We start from the raw sequence: 20,733 nt of genomic DNA, 5'->3' as shown, positions 1-20,733 counted from the left end.
TAAGGAGAAAACGAGGTTTTTCTATATTACACGGTTAAGTGCCACAGTTTGTAAAAAACTGTCACTTCTAGGACGTTTTTTTACCATGTTTTAATAAATTTTATATATAAAATTTAATATATTTAATATATTTATATATAAAATTTCGTAAAATTTCCATAAGTCAATTTGCACGAGGTTTGAATAATTTTTTTTATTGAAAAAGTATTTTCATATTTTTATATTGATATTTACCCTTGTAAATCGTATATTATCTTATTTTAATTTTTGATAAGATAACACTACATTTTCTGGCCTTCGAACTATCCAGTGATGATAAGGGACGAAGATATTTTCTTTGTCTTTTATTTATATTTTACTTTGTTCCTTATTATAGTAAATATATTTATACTACCATAAATATTAAAATTATAATTAAAAATCGTTTCATTCTATATTATCACAAGCCCGAGGCTTTTAACAGAATCTGAAATTTGATTAAAATATTGTAATGACGTGTAAGCTTTGTTATTATTTTCTTTTGGGATATTATTTTCATGGGATATTTGAAAAGCTTTATTTGAAAAAAATTATTAACACATTTTCTTTCATGTGTTTTTTTGTTTGTTACAAATACTGACAACTATAATCAGTTATGCATCAAAAATATGAATTTGTTTTTGATCTTTTATCATCCTTTGTTTTTTGATACTTAAAAATGTTCTCTATTGTATATCCCGGAATTCGTTCTGTGAAATATGAATCTTAATAATGGCTTTAGCAGGAACATGAATTTTTAATAGGGTTTCTGGCGCGATTCGCTATTGGATTTTTTTTGCGAATGAGTTAATATATTTTCGATTTTTAACTAGTTTTTTTTTAATATTAGAATTTAGTGATTATATTATGAATATCCATGCATTGAATCAACTTTAGGACGAATAAAAAAATCAAAAATTGACAACAAAGCTTTTTGTTTTTCACCCAGTTTTCAACAAGTTCCGCGAGAATTTGTGGATTAGAATTACAATGAGTTTTCTGAATATGCATTTGTAAAAACTAGAATTTTCGGCTATTGAGTTACCTTTTTACGTATTTATAATGATTAGCGTGTTTAGCTACCATGCTGCGGATCCTAGGTTCAATTCCCAAGAGGGTGGATGTAAATAAATATTTCTGATTTTACACTCTAATATTTATTTAATATTACCCTAGACTGGATCCTGAAGCGGGGGAGTGATCACCTTGCCATCATGTAATAGTAACGATCAAAATAACACTGTTTCAATACGATGCAGTGCCCTATGCACTATTGGGTGCGGATAAGGGTTAGAAGAAGAGTTACCCTTGGAGTTGTAAGATAAGAGGTATCAGAGTATCTGAGAGATTGAATTCACAAATTTAATTAGCCCAGTATAAAAATCCAATTTCTTTTCAACTAATGTAAATAAATTCATATAAAAAATATTAATAAGAATACCGTTTTTCCTTTAAAACTGTATTTTATTTGAGTGAGACATTAACATGTTATTTTTACATATAACATATCGTGGGTGCACTAGCAAAAAACGTTAACTCGAAAATATGAATTTTTTACTTCAAGATGCATACTATAAAGTTTTAAAGGTTCTTTAAAGTGGAAAAATACACTAAATAGTTTTTTTTTTAAATTGTTTGGGAATTGTAAAGATTTACATTTAAAAAAACTGTCACATTGACAATAATAAACATTACGTCACATTAACAAAAATAGTGACATTAACAATAATAAAGCCAATTAAACAATTCCATATTTATGTTGTAATTAGTGTTAAGAGAGAAGAGTGGGAGTGTGTGCGTGGGTGTGTGCGCGTGTGCGCGTGTGCGCGTGTGCGCGTGTGTGCATGTGCGCGTGTGCGCGTGTGCGCGTGTGTGCGTGTGTGCGTGTGTGCGTGTGTGCGTGTGTGCGTGTGTGCGTGTGTGTGTGTGTGTGTGTGTGTGTGTGAGGGTGTGTGAGGTTGTGTGTGAGGTTGTGTGTGAGGATGGGAGTAAAAGGGTAAGGGTATGGTATAAAATGGAATACGCAGGAAGGAAAAGGAGAGGAGAGGAATTAATGAGAGTGGTTAGAGGATTTAAAAATGTCATATCAATGTGGTTTTAAAAGTACATTCAACATTGAGTTTAACAGCAAGTTTTTTATTCAGGCTAAAAGCTTTAATCAATAGTGGTTTTTAAAATAGGAATTTTAGAGTTAACGTTTTTCGGCAGTATACCCACGATATGTGATGGGGCTTTCGTCCGATGTCGCAACATTAGTCTGTCGGTTTGGGTAGGTACTCGATCTGAATCAATATGACCAAGTATGTGGTAACCGCCGCGGATATCTGCAAGTTAAACACAACTGGATTCAAAATATTTTGAGTGTGTCCTAATATTTGTTCACAAATCTGGGTTATATCCACATAAGAGTTATGTTTTATAAATTTTATATCTCAACATATTATATATGGAGAAGTAGAAAGTCTGTGTTAGAAAGTGTTGTTTATGCATTTTGAAGAAAAGGTATTGTTTAATTATTTTTTTAAATATACTTAATATTTTAACATTTTTCAAGTGGAGAAAAAACATTCAGGTTTTACCTAAAAAAATCTGTTGCACAGTAAAAAGTTCAATTGATATTTATTTTTAATATGTTGTTTTATATTTTTAAGTTTAAACGATCTTCTGAAAAATCTTTTTATTTTATTTATGACGTTGTTGAAAGGAGTTAGCGATTTGTCCATAACATCAATAGACTTCTCTTTTGTTGTTTTCTCATTGAAACAGTTAATGCGGAGAAAATAAAAAATATATTTGGAAATATTTTCCGAATTCTCATCCCTCTAATTTAAAAAATATAAATTTAAACTTTTATTAAAGTATTTTATTAAGCCTATTCAAAAATATTCAGATTTACGCGTATTTTTCATTGAATTTTGGTATATTCCTATACACAGGACCAAACTGCCGATGGTTGTGCCTGTAGGAAGAGCTACCGCTATGTTGAACATTATCGCATTGGATATTGATCTGTTCCATGTGTCTTAAAGAGTTTTCCGAAGCGAGATTCTTCTACACAATAGTTATAGTTAGCAATAGTTCTTGTAAATTTTCGATTTTATTGTATTTTAATGTAAACGCTTTAAATTTTTTAGTTTGTAATGTATATGTTAATTGAAAATAAATAAATTGAATTGAATTGAATTAAAACAAAAGGTATATTTATGTATATATATATCACTCTACTTTCGGACATTTCGAAGATCATAACAATTTTCAGGAACAAATTTCAGGAACAATTATTATGAACGAAATTGTAGGATCGACTTAAAAACGACGGTAAAAATTAATGTTTTTTTTTTCTAAAATATTTTTGTTCTTTAATAGTAAAATTGAGGACAGGGTCCATAGGTTTATGTTTTTTTACGTGAGTAATTTATAGTATCAAGAAGAATTGGCTATTATGAAGAGAAAAAAAATAACGTTAACGTCGGATAATCTTGATATAGGTTGGAAAAACTAACATAGCCATAGGAAGCTTTTCGGCTCAGGTGTCCTATTCTACGTCGTATTTAGGGTTACCATATTTCTCTAGAAGCGCCCTAGAGGCAGTATTTTACGAAAATGGAGCCATATACATTATTAAAATTATTGGCACATGTTACACGGCAAATTGACTAGGCTCTAAGGGTTTTTTTTTTAAATACAGCGTGTATTAAAATAAATAGCGTGTATAAGGAGATGCATGAACGTGGAAGAGGTGAAGAATGTTTGAAGGACAGAGAGGTGTGGCGTTCTATTCTCTCTGCCTACCCCTGCGTGGAAGCAACGTGATGGTTAGTTAGTTAGTTAGTTTTTATTAAAATAAAATCGCATTGTAGAACGCGTGAACGCATTTAAGACAGAGAGAACCCATATACAATATATCTCTTTTTTTTAACTCTTTCATTTTTCTTAAGAACCCAACTAACATTTGACGTTATGCATTTTTTTCTTTAAACACCGTTTTTATATTGAAAATATAAGTTTTTCTTCAAAATAAATATAAGTTTTTGATGAGAAAAGAGTTATTGAATGTTAATGAGTTAAAAAAGTATGACCAAAATTTTTTTTTGTAAGTATTCTTAAATAAAGTTAAAATAAATTGTATTTATATTTTTTAAAAATAATGCACAGAAATACGCCGGCTTCTAGCGTAGCCGAATGCATACTGATTGCGAGTCCCCCCTTAAAATAAGTAAATAGTGAGTAAAACCGGAAGTAAATGATTTTGAAAAAATCATTGAGATATTTACAACATTTTGAGTGTGTCCAAATATCTTCTTCTTCATCTTTGATGAGATGTCAAAAAATAACATAGAGTTATTGTTTCTTATAAGATTTATGAAAAAGGAGTTTCGTATCTATTTTTATAAAGTGTGAGCTACCGAACTAATCGACATTGACATCGTATACAAGTGGTGTCATGCTTAAATAGCATATTTTCAAACCGAGGCAATCCCGGTCAAATCAAGACGCATGGTCACCCTACCTGGTCTTCTTGTTGCTATGGTAACCGACGTAATCCGACGTCTTTTTGTGAAAATTTACCATTTGTTTTGTACTCTACAAATACATATCATACAAAGGAATATTCACAAACTAAAAAATATATTTATGCGCAGACGGAAATTCTAATTTATCTTTTCTTTCTTCCGTAATATGTAATTCAAATAAATAAATATGATTTAATTCAGAAAGACGTCTTACACTATTTGCTTTACTTAAATTTTACTTTAAACTTGTTTTATTATCGCCATATGCTGTTTTCTCTATGGCAAAACTCTAAAAAAAAGTTCCTACATTTATCGTTCATCAAAATTGATTAACGATGAATATGGGGAGTTTGATATGTTCAACTCGACACTGTCAGCGCTGAGATCATTGTAAGTCGACATTGATATCGTTGTGTCCCTTTTTGCATACAATTTGTGTTTGACTTGAGCTTTGATCTCTCCCCTTTCTCCTTTCCTACCTCCCGTCCTTCTTCCAGGTATTTTTACTAATGTGAAGCTTAGTATTTAGAACAGTACAAGTACTTGTTTTTTTTTAATAAAGTAAGTATGTATAACTTGATGTAGGTAACTGTTATGTCAAATTTCTAAATAATGTAAAATATAGTATAAAACTAATTAAGTAAGGAACGTAATGATACATAACTAGCTTTACCTGCATGGCACCTTACAAGGGCCCAGAGCAGCCGTGTACTAAGCTTTGAGAATAGGTGTCTGCGGAGAATTTTAGGAGTGCGGTGGTTTGACTTTGTGAGGAATGAAGAGATAAGGCGTAGGACGCAGCAAATCTTGGTCACAACTGTCGTCAAGAAAAGGCGATTCAGTTGGCTAGGCTATGTACTCCGCATGCCTCCCGAGAGCCGCCATCAAGTTTGCCTCTTTTACAAGGCATCAGGTTCGCGTTCACGACCACTGCTGACAATTCGTCGGCAGTTCTCGCTTGAAATTCGCGACGCGAAACTGACTTGGGAAGATGCAAGGGAGCTAGCAACCGACAGAAAAGTCTGGAGACAGTTTGTAGGCTCCACATGCTCCAGGTAGCGGATATGGTTAAATAATAATGATAATGATAATTACGCTCGCAATCAGAGGTCGATCCAGGTTGCAGACTCCGAGAGCTGTGAAGTTTGGTGCGCGATGCAGAAGCTGACGAGAGAAGAGCTCCAGACGACGAAGAACAGCACTTCCTGCAGCTCCATGGCCCAGCATCTCCCCTACTATATCTCCAGTACGAGCTGCCTACGGAGAGAGAAAAATCACCTTAGGTATACTTTTTACGATACATTATTATATTTTTTGATGAACGTCTCACTAGGCAGAACCGTGACGAGACGTTCATTTACACTATAAAAATATATTAAGATTTCCAGGAGTGATCAGGTCTTTAAGAACAGTGTCCGTCGATGGTTACTTAACATTGGAAGGGACAAGGTGGAAAGTGAATTAATTAAAGTCCAGGTGTAATTATCACACTGAAAAACCTTAAAACATAAATTATTTTTGTATCTCCTGTATGTTATGTTTATAATCTAATCATTAAAAAAAATATATGTATGTTAAAAATTAAAAAAATATATATATAAACTTTGTATTATCATGTTAGTATTCGGCTCAACACAGGCCATGCCTAAAGAGCCGTAATACGTATAATAAATGTGTATATGAAATGAATATGTATATTGAATGTATCTATGTATTATGAAAATAAATAAATAAATTAATTAAATTACAACTATTGTAGAACTATACCTTCCTAGAATCACCGAAATGAAGACTACGCGACAGAGTAAGAAACTCTGAAATTAGAAGAATCTGCGATGTCGAAGATGTTGTGCGTTGGGGAAAGAGTAAGAAGACGTTTCTGGAGAGATCATGTGGGAAGAGCAGCATGAGAGGGAACAGACCCCCAGGATGACCACCTAAAAGATGGAAAGACAGCTGGTCTTCCGTCCCCTAGGAGCGGTCTCCGAGAATAATATGACACAGTCCTAACTAAAGAAGAAGAAGAAAATACAAATGATTCAACATAAAATACAGTGATATAAACACTAACTACGTAAATGAGCACAGTTGAGCATATTGAGAAATTTATGTACAAGTATTTCGCTTATATCATTAAAAGCTAATTGCAACAAAAGTAATATGTTTATAATAATAATAAAAATCCTTATCAGCACCCCAATGGTGCATAGGGCACTGCGTCATATAAACGCAGTGTTATCATGATCGTTTACACATGAAGGAAAGGTGATCAGCCCTCCGCTTCAGGTACCAGTCCAGGATAATATTAAATAAATATTACAGTGAAAAAATCACTTTTATTTATTTTACCCCCCTCGGGAATCGAACCCGGGACCTCCAGAACGGTAGCCGAGCGTGCTGACCATTACACTACGGAGGCGGATAATATGTTAGCTGTATTTATACTCGTATAGCTGGGGTGACCAACTTTAAGCTGCTCTTGTGTTTCATATCAAGAGGCCACTTTATTACTTATTTTTTTTTATTCTTCTGAACTAATTATTCGTATTGAGATACCTAGAACGATAATCGGAGAGCAAAGCAGATTTAAGACGAAGCTTCGTGAAGGTGTGTTTTGAATTTCAGATGATGTTATTACTGTGGTGATATCTAGAGAATTCTTGACATCAGAGTGCCTCGAGAATATTCCTTGTGCATTATGCAGACTTTGGTAATAACTGAAATACTCAGCTCTCAATGAACTCTCTCGAGAATTGAACTCGTCGAATACTTAATTCTCGAGAGAGAAAAGTCTTCCTGACGATGCCCACATATACTCGTAGTGCCAGATTAAGACTCTGAAATTAAATATGTATATTTAGTGCCTATTTTTGTAAATTAAAAATAGGCACCAAAATACTGGAAAAAATGTACCTGTTTTTCTGTTTCAAATTAATAATTACATTCCACTTCTTAACATATTATTTATGGTACATATATATTACATTTTATGCAATATGTATTTATACAACTGTATAGTTTTTTCCACATATGTTTTATTTATTTATTTTATTTTTATTTATTTATTTTTAAACTTCATGTACAGAAAATAAAAAGTACATTGGCGGGCTTATTGCTAAAAAGCAATATCTTCCAACCGACCAAAGACGGACTAGTGATATTGATCAAAACTTTTGATACCATATATAGCCGTTTGCAATCAGTGGGCAGATAGTACTTGAACATTTAAAAAAAAACATAAATTACAAATTGACATTTAAAAAAGAAACATAAATTAACAGAAGACGATAATAAGGAGGGCAAAGGAAGAAGGGAGATTAGGGAAGGAGGTAGAGGGAGGAGGTTTGATCGACAGTTAGGATTCTAATGACAGATAGTAATGTCTCAGACGTTTTTAAAAGTTAATACATATTATTGTCTGATGTAATAGATTTTATCAAAAAACTAAAAAAGCAATTAATTAACAATTAGACAAAAAAGTATTCTAGGATTCTAATGATAAATAGGTAGAATTCGGTAGCAAGTTTAAGAAAGAGAGGAGGGGTCAGGGGAGGAGGAGATGGACAGTTAGGGTTCTAAGGTGAGATAATGATGTTTCAGGCGTTTTTTGAAGGTTAAGATAGAAGGTGCATTTTTTACATGTAGAGGTAGTTCATTCCAGAGTCTAGCCGCTTGGACAGTAAAGGAATTACTGAGGAATGCTGTGTTGTGGCAAGGAATGGAGAGTGTTCTCTCTTGGGAAGAGCGAAGCGATAGACCATGATCAGAAAGGTAAACGAAGTTTTCTACAAGATAAATTGGTGCACTGGGGTCGTGAAGAATGTTGTATAATAGGGCAAGAGATTGTGAATTTATGCGTTGTTTAAAATGAAGCCATTTTAATTCAGTGCGACAGGGTGAAACATGGTCATATTTCCTTAAGTTAAAAATAAAGCGAATACTATGATTCTGAAGATTTACTTGACCAGTGACTAGGTTTCGTTGTATCCGACATCATCAAACTGGCCAGTCTTTTACCACACAGAATTTGTCACTTGAATATTTCATAAATTATAGTGAATTTTGTCACGTTTTGTTGTCATCAAAGATGGTGCATTCCATACACATTTTATATATATGAATTTTTATTTGAGTATTTTTTTCAGGATGACTTGAATTTACTCTTATTTTTAATTGAATTATTGAATAGTTGATACTCACTTCAGATTTAGTGCGATGACAAGGTTCGACCAACAGCAACAAGCGGAATCCGTGCGCCAAACACCAAAGTGTTTGCAAAATCAAATAATGAGGGCGGTGGGTACCAGCTATAACGAAATAATCAATATATATATATATATATACATATATATATATATATATATATATATATATATATATATATATATATATATATATATATATATATATATATATATATATATATATATATATATATATATATATATATATATATATATACATATATATATATATATATATATATATATATATATATATTTATATATATATATATATATATATATATATATATATATATATATATATATATATATATATATATATATATATATATATATATATATATATATATATATATATATATATATATATATATATATATATATATATATATTTATATATATATATATATATATATATATATATATATATATATATATATATATATATATATATATATATATATATATATATAATTGGAATTCATAAAGAGTTTTTTAAATCAATTTTTTAATACTCTCAAAAATCTATATTCACTGACAGTTTGTGAATGGTAATATGTGAACAGATCGAGTGTGAAATCTGATTGGAAACTCCTTGAGATGGCCCTTAAATATTCGTATTTCCATGAATGGCTAATTATTTTTTTCACAATATTTTGATTGTCCAAATCCTATTTCACTAATTGTGAATTATACCCCACTTCAGAGTTCTATGGTAGCAATTAGCAATCTGGGGGACACGTTCATGAATGCGTGTGAGATTATTTTCCGAATTATTTAACATACTCGGATAAGTCTGATGATATTATTTTAAACCCCTAAAAAACGTTGCGTGTTGTGTCACTCGTAACATATAATATTATTTAATACTTACAACTTTTCGGGATTAAATTGTCAACCATAAGTAGAATGGTGAACAGACATCAAAATTCTTCTTCATTTATCTTACTAGCAAAAACGAGTTTTTTAGCAAAAACTAGTACTTACTAAGTAAAGCTTTAATTAAAAATATAAAGATTTTACCACAAAGAGACTGCCGAATCAATTAATAAAAAACTAGTATTTTAATGTAATTTTTTTAAACTCTCCCATCATTTCTTCAACACTCTTCTAGAGTGTTTTAGCCATGTTTGATTTGGTACCCCACACAAAGACTTCACAGCCAATCAGGCTAGCTCTTCCACCATTGACTTACTCAATTCCAGTATGAGAAAGTACGGGGTGACTATGAGATGCAGCAGGGTGCTGATCAGGATGATGAGGACCGGAAGGCTGAAGCTGGTGTCCACCTCTCGGGCCGCGGCGCACAGGGTACCGTGAAGCTCCGATAGTCTCCTGATACACTCGGCTGGCTCGTGGGACGTGGCCTTAGCTTCATCTGTGTTAATAAATAAATAGTTAAGTAAAAGTGACAGTTGTTTCGCCTAGTTATGGCATTTTCAAACAAAAAAAATACAAACATACAAAAAATGGATCAATCCATCCATAATTATTCTTCTTCAAACCCTTATCCGCACCCCAATGGTGCATAGGGCACTGAGTCATATAAACGCAGTGTTATCTTGATCGTTTACACGTGAAGGAAAGGTGATCAACCCTCCGCTTCAGGTAACAACCAGTCCAGGGTAATATTGAAAAAATATTACAGTGAAAAAATATGTCATATTTATTTGACCCCCCTTGGGAATCGAACCCAGGACGTCCAGAACGGTAGCCGAGCGTGCTGACCATTACACTACGGAGGCGGACAATAAATAAATAAATAAATCACAATATTGTGTGTCCAAATGTATGTGCACAAATCTGGGTTATTATCTAACAACGAAGGCGATACTGGAATGAACATGTAAACAGAATGTCAGATGACAGACTTCCACGTATCGCCCTTCAAGGAGACCCTGAAGGGCGCAGACCTCAAGGTCGACCTCCAAAAAGGGGGAGAGATAGCTGGCAGTCAATATCCCAAGTGCGACAGGCGGAGGCACAGACAGATTCTGAGAATCTATAAAAATATGAATAAGAAGAAGAAGACAATTCAACGTAGGTGATAAAGAATATGGAAGTATTGGTATTTAGTGAGCTAACGACACGTCATAAGCTGGTTTACATGATCACTTTATACCCGTGTACCACCATACTGAAGTTAACTATTTAGAAAACAGTCAACAGTCCGCATTCTCCTGAGGAGTTTTACGTGGTTTCCTCCCAGCAATGAGCAAATGCTGAGAAGTTCCCGATTGGCCCACACTAGATTATCCCTCCTGTTCCTAACACAGATTCAAATAAAAACATTAAATTAGCTATAATAAACAAAAATCCACCAAGTGATCCATAAACCTTGTATATAATAAGCAAGGTAAATAATAAATGCAATCCCCACCTAAAAAAAACTATTATGATAATTGGTAAATCAAACGTTTTCCTCCGGTTCCCAACACAGATTCAAATAAAAACATATTGAATTAGCTAGAATAAACAAAAATCCCTTGTATATAATAATCAAGGTAAATAATAAATGCTTTTCCCACCTAAAAAAAACTATTATGATAATTGGTAAGTCAAACGTTTCCCTCCGGTTCCCAACACAGATTCAAATAAAAACATATTGAATTAGCTAGAATAAACAAAAATCCCTTGTATATAATAATCAAGGTAAATAATAAATGCTTTTCCCACCTAAAAAAAACTATTATGATAATTGGTAAGTAAAACGTTTCCCATATCATACCTGTCACAAGTCCCAAAGCGTCGACCAAGTGCCCGAATTGCACTGGATCAGCTGGCTGTACTCGTATCTTGAAGACAGGTGAAGACTTCTTCAAGATGACCGAGTTATCTGTTTCAACACATTAATAAAAGATGAAGAAGAATATGGAAGTCTGGGCATGACTATACCCAGACTTCCATATTCTTCTTCATCTTTGATGAGATGTCAAAAAATAATTTGAAAAATAACTCTTATAATTGGAGATAATACAGATTTGTGAACAAGTATTTGGACACACAAATGTTGTACATTAATAAAAGCATTATTTTTATATTCTGCTCAATTTTACACAACACATACATAATGTCTTTAACAAATAAAACAAACTAGTGAAGATAAAATTTAACTACTACTATTATCACGCCGTTTCCCCGCAGTGGTAGACAGAGAGGATGGAACGCCTCTTCTCTCCTGTCCTGACATGCACTCCTCGCTTCCTTCACATCCATACATCCAGTCATACATGCCCCCCTATAACGAATACTTTTGATACCACCAGATTTTAGGTTCTGATTGATCTGATCGTGCCAAGTCTTTTTCGGTCGTCCTTGTTCTGTTCTCCCGCTCACATTCGCCACATATATTTTATTAGTCGTTCTCTCGTTATTCATTCGTTATGTCCATATTAAAAAACTCTTGCTTATCTTTTAAATCAATTGTTCAGCCTTAAATTACTTTTATATCTTTCGTTTTCAACTCTGTCATATAATAATTTTCCACACATTCGTCTTAGGGACCGTTCACTCTGCTTTCGTCCTTCATTTGCCATTTCCATGTTTCGCTTCCATATATCAGTGTCGAGATAAAATTTGAGTGGTAAATAAATCAACATTTTGAATGTGCTCCAAATACTTGTTCACAAATCGCTCATTCCTTTCAAGAACGTCATAAATCAAAAAACTTGATTTTTCAGGAGAACGTTTTTAAATTTCAAACATAAAATACAATGTATTAAAAATAAACATCAAGCCACTTATTTAACTTTTTACTGTGCAACAGATCTTTTTGGTAAAACCTGGATGTTTTTTTTCCATTTGAAAAATAATTAGTATATTTAAAAAAATAATTAAAAAATACCTTTTCTTCAAAATACAAGAATAACACTTTCTGCCCTGTAGCGGGTAAATATTAAGTTAAAAATATGCCTCTTTTGCTGGGATATAGTACATTTTCTGGGCATTACGAAAACATGCACAACTCAAAATTGATGATTTTTGATTTATGACGTTCTTGAAAGGAGTGAGCGAAATCTGGGTTCGGGACTCTACTGTATATCGTAAGAATGTTAATGAATTCTAGTTTCGGGACTCTACTGTATATCGTAAGAATTTTAATGAAATCTGGGTTCGGGACTCTACTGTATATTGTAAATATGTTAAGTGGGTTCGAGACTACTGTATATCGTAAGAATGTTAATGAAATCTGGGTTCGGGACTGTACTGTTTATCGTAAGAATGATAATGAAATCTGGGTTCAGGACTCTACTGTATATCGTAAAAATGTTAACTGGGTTCGAGACTACTGTATATCGTAAGAATGTTAATGAATTCTGGTTTCGGGACTCTACTGTATGTCGTAAAAATGTTAACTGGGTTCGAGACTACTGTATATCGTAAGAATTTTTATGAAATCTGGGTTTGGGACTCTACTGAATATCGTAAGAATGTTAATAATTACTGGGTTCGGGACTCTACATTATATCTTAAGAATGTAATGACTTGTTACCGTCAATCAATGATAAGTTCCTTCCAGTGGCTGCTAGAACTCCGTTCAACTTCTTGATCCTCATGTAAATGGCGTGAGCTGTGTAGGCGAATTGCACTTCCAGCATCAGCACTACGTAGTACAGCAAATAGAAACAGATGTAGTTCCGAAGCAGCTTCACTAGACATATAACACGAAATAATTTTAATGCTACAACTTTTAAAAGATACCTAGGTTATAAAGGTAATCAGTGTATAACTTATTATAACATAATTTAATTTAACGTCTAGCGTCGGCCAGTTTCGAAGTAAATAACCTCTTCTTCAAGATAAAAAACTAACTTTAAATATGATAACATTGTCAAAAAAAATTGGCGGTGTACAGATCTTTTTTTCAAGTTCACTTTTTGAGTTTATTAATATAAACACGACTAGTTTGGAGAATTATATGATGTGTTATCATCAATACGTGGAAGAACAAACTGTTTGTATTTTCTTCTGTCGATGAGAAAATCTGCAGTTCTCGAAACTAGTCGTGTGTAATGAAATAAATCTCATTAAGTGGTATTATACAAGTGTTTAATTTAAAAAAAATCAACATGTCATTCCACATAGTTAAGGCCGAATCAATAAATTATATTAAAAGGAGTTGTTAAATATATTGAATTTGATTTGGATTTTGTTGAGTAAATGAATGGTATGGTATTTTTAGCTTTTCCACTTTATTTTTATTTGACCAGCGACCGGGTTTCGTCGTTACCGACATCATCAGACTGGTCATGTCGGTAACGACGAAACCAGGTCGCTGGTCAAATAAAAATAAAGTGGTAAAGCTAAAAATATTGGTTTTAATCTAATAATATATTAAAATGCAATTCCATCACGAAGTGTCAGTGGATAATATAAATCTATTAAATGAAGGTATTTTTCTTAGGCCACTTACTGTGTGTATTAGACAATTTGGCCTGGTTAGCGTATAGGGCAAAGTCGTCGATTAGGAGACACGTCCACATGAGTAGGATGGTGATCACCAGGACGCATGAGTTTCTCTCTTGGCTGTAGAACATCTCTATACCCAAGCTCTTGTCAACCTGAAAAGAAGACCAGTTAAGAGAAACCTCTAACACCGACTACTTAGCTCTTAATATGACATTTTTGTTTTAAGGGGAGGTCATCACCAAAAAGTTACATTTACAATATTGCACAAAAAATCATTTAAATGCAAATCTGTTGTGTTTGCTATTGTGTTAAACCAATATGAAATCATTAAATCGCACCAAAACGTAATCATTTTACAAGCTAGAATTCCTGATTACTTAAAATCGTTTATAATGGAAATGTAACGTTTTGTTCAGGACCTCCACAAGTGGTATTTTAACATGTCGACATAGGTGAAGAATATGTAAGTCTGTGTATTTACAGGCCTTATTACCTGTTTGTGATAATTTATTATGTAAATGATTATTTTCATTATTTTATTATTTCGAGAAATAAAAATACTTTGTGTTCTGACCCACTCACATTTTTATTAACCAACTAGTTTCGGCAACAACCTGTTGCCCTCTTCAGGGTTACATTTATTACTGTAACCCTGAAGAGGGCAACAGGTTGTTGCCGAAACTAGTTGGTTTATAAAAATGTGAATGGTTAATAAAATACACAAAGTATTTTTATTTCTCGAAATAATATATCAAGATGATCCACAAAGTTAATGCTTTCAATATTCAAAACATTTTCATTATTATTATTTATTATCTTCGTGATTATTTATTATAGTCATCATTTATTATGCTAGATAATTTGATTTCATGATAGAATGGTTTTTCCGACACCGGTCATGAAGTAAGGCTTCTAAGTGGTATTACACAAAGTGAACGATGAATGAAAAGGAGAGTGTTATATTACCATACCACAAAGTTAACAAAGTTTTTATTATTCCATCCCTTTGTAGACTGTAAGGATTAGCTCTCCTCGTCCTTAGGTTGTAAGTCTTTCTATCATATACAACGTCACCTAGACCATGCCTTTGAATCACGTTATCTTTCAGTAGCATCCATGACTTTTTTGGTCTTCTTCTAGATGTCTTTCGAGGAAGATCCATGGCGATCGTCTGGTTTATAATATGTTCAGTTTCTCAACATTAACAATGCTTTTAATATACATAATATAACCTAACCTAACCTAACCCAACCTGCGAAGAATAATACTGAGTTCTTACAGACATCAGAAGCCTCAAGACGTGCAGTGTCCGGCGGGCCCTCTTGGGGGCGCCGTAGACTCCTGTTGCCGACGTGGCCACCACGGCCAGGATGTCGCAGGAACCGACCACCCGTGACGTCATCGTGCGCATGCGTATGGACATGGCGGGATCCGTGCTCAGCTCGCTGGCCAAACCAAAAAGGCTGAGGCTCACTGCAAAGAAATGCATTTTAATTTCCATAGTGGCCATTAATTTACCAACTACTACTGCTTATATTTTGACCACGTCCAAATATTTGAAACACTTGATCATACCAAGTTGACCTTGGTCTTCCTCTATTTCTTTTTCCAATAACATTCGATTCATAAATTTGTGTAACCGTTCTTTCTTCACTCATTCGATTAATTAAAGCTGTACCACCTCATTTCCAGATCTGATACAGAAGCATTTAGGCTGCATGACAGACCTCTCTTGCAAATATATATTTTTTTGTTTTATGAACTAAATTGCGAAATTTATAGAAAATGCGAAACAAAATTGTATCCAGATTTCACTGTAAATTTACATTTAAAAGCTTTCAATATCCCTGTCACTGCCAATCTATGTAAATAAATACAAATTTTTAAAACCACCATCAACTTTCTAGAAGTGCCCCAGTGTAGACAGTGAAAGGGGTTAGTAGTTAGTTGGTTCAGTTAGTCAGCTAGATCCGATTCTGACCCGACGTTGACCGGTATACAGACGCCTTCACAACCCCGACCGGCGCAGCAGACAGACACGGAAAAGTGCAAAGATATTTGCAGAAAATACTCAGAACTTTTTGATCAAACATTATGTAATAAATAATTTTAATAAAACTTTGATGTTTTGAATAATATTAATATGTTCTCAATATTATTAATATTTAAAGCATTTACTTTGTGGTTAGTCATTTTTACTTTTATATTTTTTTTACAAAAATGTTAGTATATAATCACTCACCGAGATTTTTATGTCTACCGGTTTCAAGACGTACCCGTCTCTTCGTCAGGACAATCACTACAACAGCATGCAAACAATACTACCCGTCACCACCATAGCACCACACTGAAAACTACACAAAATGTTTATCATATGCGATTGTTTGCTAGCTGTTGTAGCGATTGTCCTGACGAAGAGACGGGTACGTCTCGTCTCGATTATATTATAATATTACTCATATTGTTGTAAAAAAAATTAAAAGTAATATTAATATGATTAAGCTGCCTCCATAGTGTAATGGTCAGCACGCTCGGCTACCGTTCTGGAGGTCTCGCGTTCGATTCCCAGAGGAATATCAAATAAATATAAGTGATTCTTCACTCTAATATTTATTCAATATTACCCTGGACTGGTACCTGAAGCGGAGGGCTGATCACCTTTCCTTTTTAGCGATCAATATAACACTGCGTTTATATGATGCAGTGCCCTATGCACCATCGGGTGCGAATGAGGGTTTGAAGAAGAAGATTTCTATATACGTTCCCATAAAGTGTGTCAATTGTGATTTGTGTGCTTTTTCAGTGATGATGCAGTGCCCTATGCACCATCGGGTGAGAATGGGGGTTTTGAAAATTAATATGATTATGTTATTACCCAGGACGCTCACAGCCACACATCCCAGCACGCTCATAGTGGGCGAGAGCGCGAGCGCCCAGCGCGCAGGGGCCGCGTGGGGGCGTGAGAAGGCCAAGGGGGCCAGCCCCATGCAGCGCGCCACCAGCAGCACGAAGGCGTGCGCGCCCCCCACCGACGTGCCCGCGTCGGAAGCCGGGGGGCTCTCTCGCTTCGGCGGCTTGGCGTTGTCTTTCAACTGAAAAAACATAAAAAAGCTTCTTTACATCTCACCAATAGATATCTCTAGTGAAGTTCTAGGGATTCAAGAACAAGGTTTCTAAATTGGTTCATAAATATAGAAATATAAACTTCCAAGAATTTGAGTAGTGTGGTTTTCAATAATGGGTAGAATTGGTGAACATTACACGTGTGTAAAGTGATCACTTAAACCAGCCTATGACGGTCATCAGCCCCGTAAATGCCCAGACTTCCATATTCTTCTTCATCTTTGATGAGATGTCAAAAAATAATATGAAAAATTACTGCTATAATTAGAGATAATCCAGATTTGTGAACAAGTACAATATTTGTTTACACTCGAAATATTGTAGGTAATAACCTTGTTTTTACGCATTTTCAGCAGCGGTCATTTTTTGAAATATATAATTCCAATAGTACGATGAGAACTGACTTCCTACAATGTACTTTCAGTTATAATAAATCTAATGCATTTTCAGTTTGTTTCATGTGAAAACTTTTCACGTGAATATTTTTCATACGAACGATAAACTAGCAACAATGCCATGTTGCTAGTTTATCGTTCAACCCTCTTTTGTCTGTTCGTTAGCACGCTCTAATCAAATATTTTTATATAATTTATATGTGAAGAACTAACTTTGTGATTTTCCATTTTATAATTAAAATGTAACCATGTTTTAAAATCACTATAAATGTTTTATTATGACTTAATTATAATGTCTACCGGTTTCGAAGCTAACCGCTTCTTTATCAAGACTGATTAATACTTGTATTAATCATTTATACGAGTATTAATCAGTCTTGAAAAAGAAGCGATTTGCTTCGAAACCGGTAGACATTATAATTAAGTTATTTAAAATATTTTTATAGTTCAGTTATTATCAAAAGGGAAAAATTTATTAGATTCAAGTTTTGTACTGACATTTCTTGGTGGAACTAGATTCCATAAAACAAAACAACAACATATATAGTTTTCAACAACACCGCGTTGATCTATACATAATCCGATGCCCTTTGCACCATTTGAGTGCAGATAGAGGTCAAAGAATAGGAAGGCATTAGAAAATACAAACATGGATTAGACAAAATATATTAGTTGGATAAAAGGTGTAAAAATCTTCAAAAACAAAATAATCACTAAAGAAAAGCTTATAAGCCTAAAAAAAACACTTTTTTTCTAACCCTTTTGCGCACCCAATGGTGCATAGGGCACTGCATCGTATTGACACAGTGTTGTCTTGATCGTTACTTACATGAAGCCAAGTTGATCACTCCTACGCTTCAGTCCAGTGTAATATGAAATAAATATTTGATTGTAAAATCATTATATTTATTTTTTCCCCCCTTGGAATCGAAGTCGGGACCTCCAGCACGTTTGCTTAACACGGAAACCATTACATCACGAAGGCGGGCGGAATATTAAAATTAATCATATAATATTCTTTCTACATTTTCAAGTCATATTCAATAATATTTTTCAAATATTATATTCTTATTCTGATAATGTATTGGCTTTTAAGACCTCTTTGGTAATTGAATTCGTACGCTTACAAAAACGACCCACCTTACCATGTATGCAATCAAAATTCCAATTAGTCATTGTTTTTCTATTTTCGTATTGATCAGTTATATCTAAAAAATATTCTTCACAGTTTTTAACATCCAATGAAGGGTTTATATCGGATAATCACAAAACGATATAATCACAAAAACGCTAGTTGTTAATTACTGATATTAAAACGAAAACACTATCACGGAATTTACTTAAATTATCCATATTATGCACTTAAGTACCTTGTTATATTAAGTTTAGCAATAAGTGTTATGAAATATTAAGTACATAAGTATATATATCGTAGTCATACAGGAGAAAGTGCATTTTTGAACAAAAACCTGACTATTGACTATTTGATATCTTACTAGCTTAATATTGCCGTGAAAAATCCCAAAGCGATTTTAAACTTTGAAGTATAATACATTGACTTGTTAAAAATGACTAACTGTATTGATGTTTATTTTCTTGCCAAGCAAAAGTGACTTAAATGGCCCTCCTGAATTTTTTACGTTTTGTTTGTTTGTCACTTTCTCATGTATGACTACGATATGTACGTTTTAATGCATTCATTATACATATATATATATATATATATATATATATATATATATATATATACACATATATGATTTTTCTCACACTTACGTTAGTTTCCATTTTCGAAAATATCAATTGCTGTAACCCAACAGTTGCCCGACAACCTTACTTTTCATGTGTTCAAATAGAAATAACGCACAAAATTTATGGTGCGTTATTTCTATTTGAACATACTATACTATTACATCGCTATTAAACTACTAATAAAGAATTGATGAACTTATTTACCTATTGATATTGTGTGTTTAGAAACATATTGTTAAAATTCGTTATTATAATAATAAACTTACACATATTTAAAGGTATGATAAACATATGATACACATTATTACAAGGTAAACTGAAAAGTTATTGTGTTCTCCGGGCTTTTTATAAATGTTAAGGTTGTGTAGAAAGCGTTGTGATATTTTAAAATTCAATAAGCGTTATGTTAGCATTAGCTTGTCTGTGTAAGTGTAAATATGTACATATAAAGCTTACTCCAATTGAACAATATATTAATATATCGATATACAACACCTATAATCTGTAGTGAATAATTTCGTGTCTGATACTGGCATAGAATAAATACAGTAAAACCTCGATATAACGGATCTCTATTTAATGCACTTACATGCTTACATTATTCATACTTAAATTCAAGTGTCGCCACATGTAAACAATTTTTAGCGCCCATGAAGTTATGACTGGTAAAATCACATTTATTGACTATTCATCTGATAACGAAGTTCGACTTTATTATTAGCTTTTTTTCTAATTTAAGAGTTGATTATAAAAAAACAGAATCTTCAAAAGTGCAAACAAAACTTTATGCCTTTTTCAAAGCAGGATTACCGAAAACAAACGCGTCGATATCAAACAGCAATGTCACTCGCGAAGACAATAAATAAAATTTTGTTTGTGTTTTGTATTGTTTATTTATATCTGAATACAGTGTTCAAATTTTTAAAAAAAGCTCTTTGATTTATTTTAAACCTATTTTTATATAACGGACTTTCATCTTTAACGGACAACCTCCAATCAATCCGTCATATCGAAGTTTTACTGTAATATTAAATTGTTAAAAAATTTTACATCACCAAAAACTTTTAAGTCTCTCCTAATATATTCTAGATTTTGTTTTGATACTTAAAAAAATATGTCATAATAACTCTATTTGTGTTAAAATTTCCAACGGGCTTTTGTTTATTTTCATTCTTAGATTTTATGAAATAATCAAATGTTATTTCAAATCTTAAATAAAAATAAATAAACGCCGAAAATTTTTAAGGTACATTTACGTCATGACACTTTTCACTATTA

At 33.0% G+C, this 20,733-nt stretch overlaps 1 protein-coding gene across 1 annotated transcript; it reads right to left on the bottom strand.

The window, feature by feature from the left end:
- Positions 1–2,270: 2,270 nt before the first annotated feature.
- LOC148300418 (gustatory receptor for sugar taste 43a-like) lies at positions 2,271–17,720 on the bottom strand. Its single transcript, XM_088274835.1, has 9 exons — positions 17,061–17,720; positions 15,465–15,658; positions 14,190–14,337; positions 13,269–13,427; positions 11,505–11,612; positions 9,972–10,154; positions 8,733–8,839; positions 5,628–5,789; positions 2,271–2,342 (listed from the first exon to the last, which is right to left on the bottom strand). Exons 1-9 carry the CDS (start codon positions 17,287–17,289, stop codon positions 2,271–2,273), a joined length of 1,362 nt encoding a protein of 453 aa, XP_088130961.1. The 5' UTR covers positions 17,290–17,720.
- Between the last annotated feature and the right edge of the window lie 3,013 nt (positions 17,721–20,733).

This window comes from Brachycentrus maculatus, unplaced genomic scaffold (assembly GCF_059751285.1).
Source record: "Brachycentrus maculatus isolate JH-2025_06_01 unplaced genomic scaffold, ASM5975128v1 h1tg000720l, whole genome shotgun sequence".
NCBI classification, from domain to species: Eukaryota; Metazoa; Arthropoda; class Insecta; order Trichoptera; family Brachycentridae; genus Brachycentrus; species Brachycentrus maculatus.
This window is presented reverse-complemented; position numbering and strand designations above follow the sequence as displayed.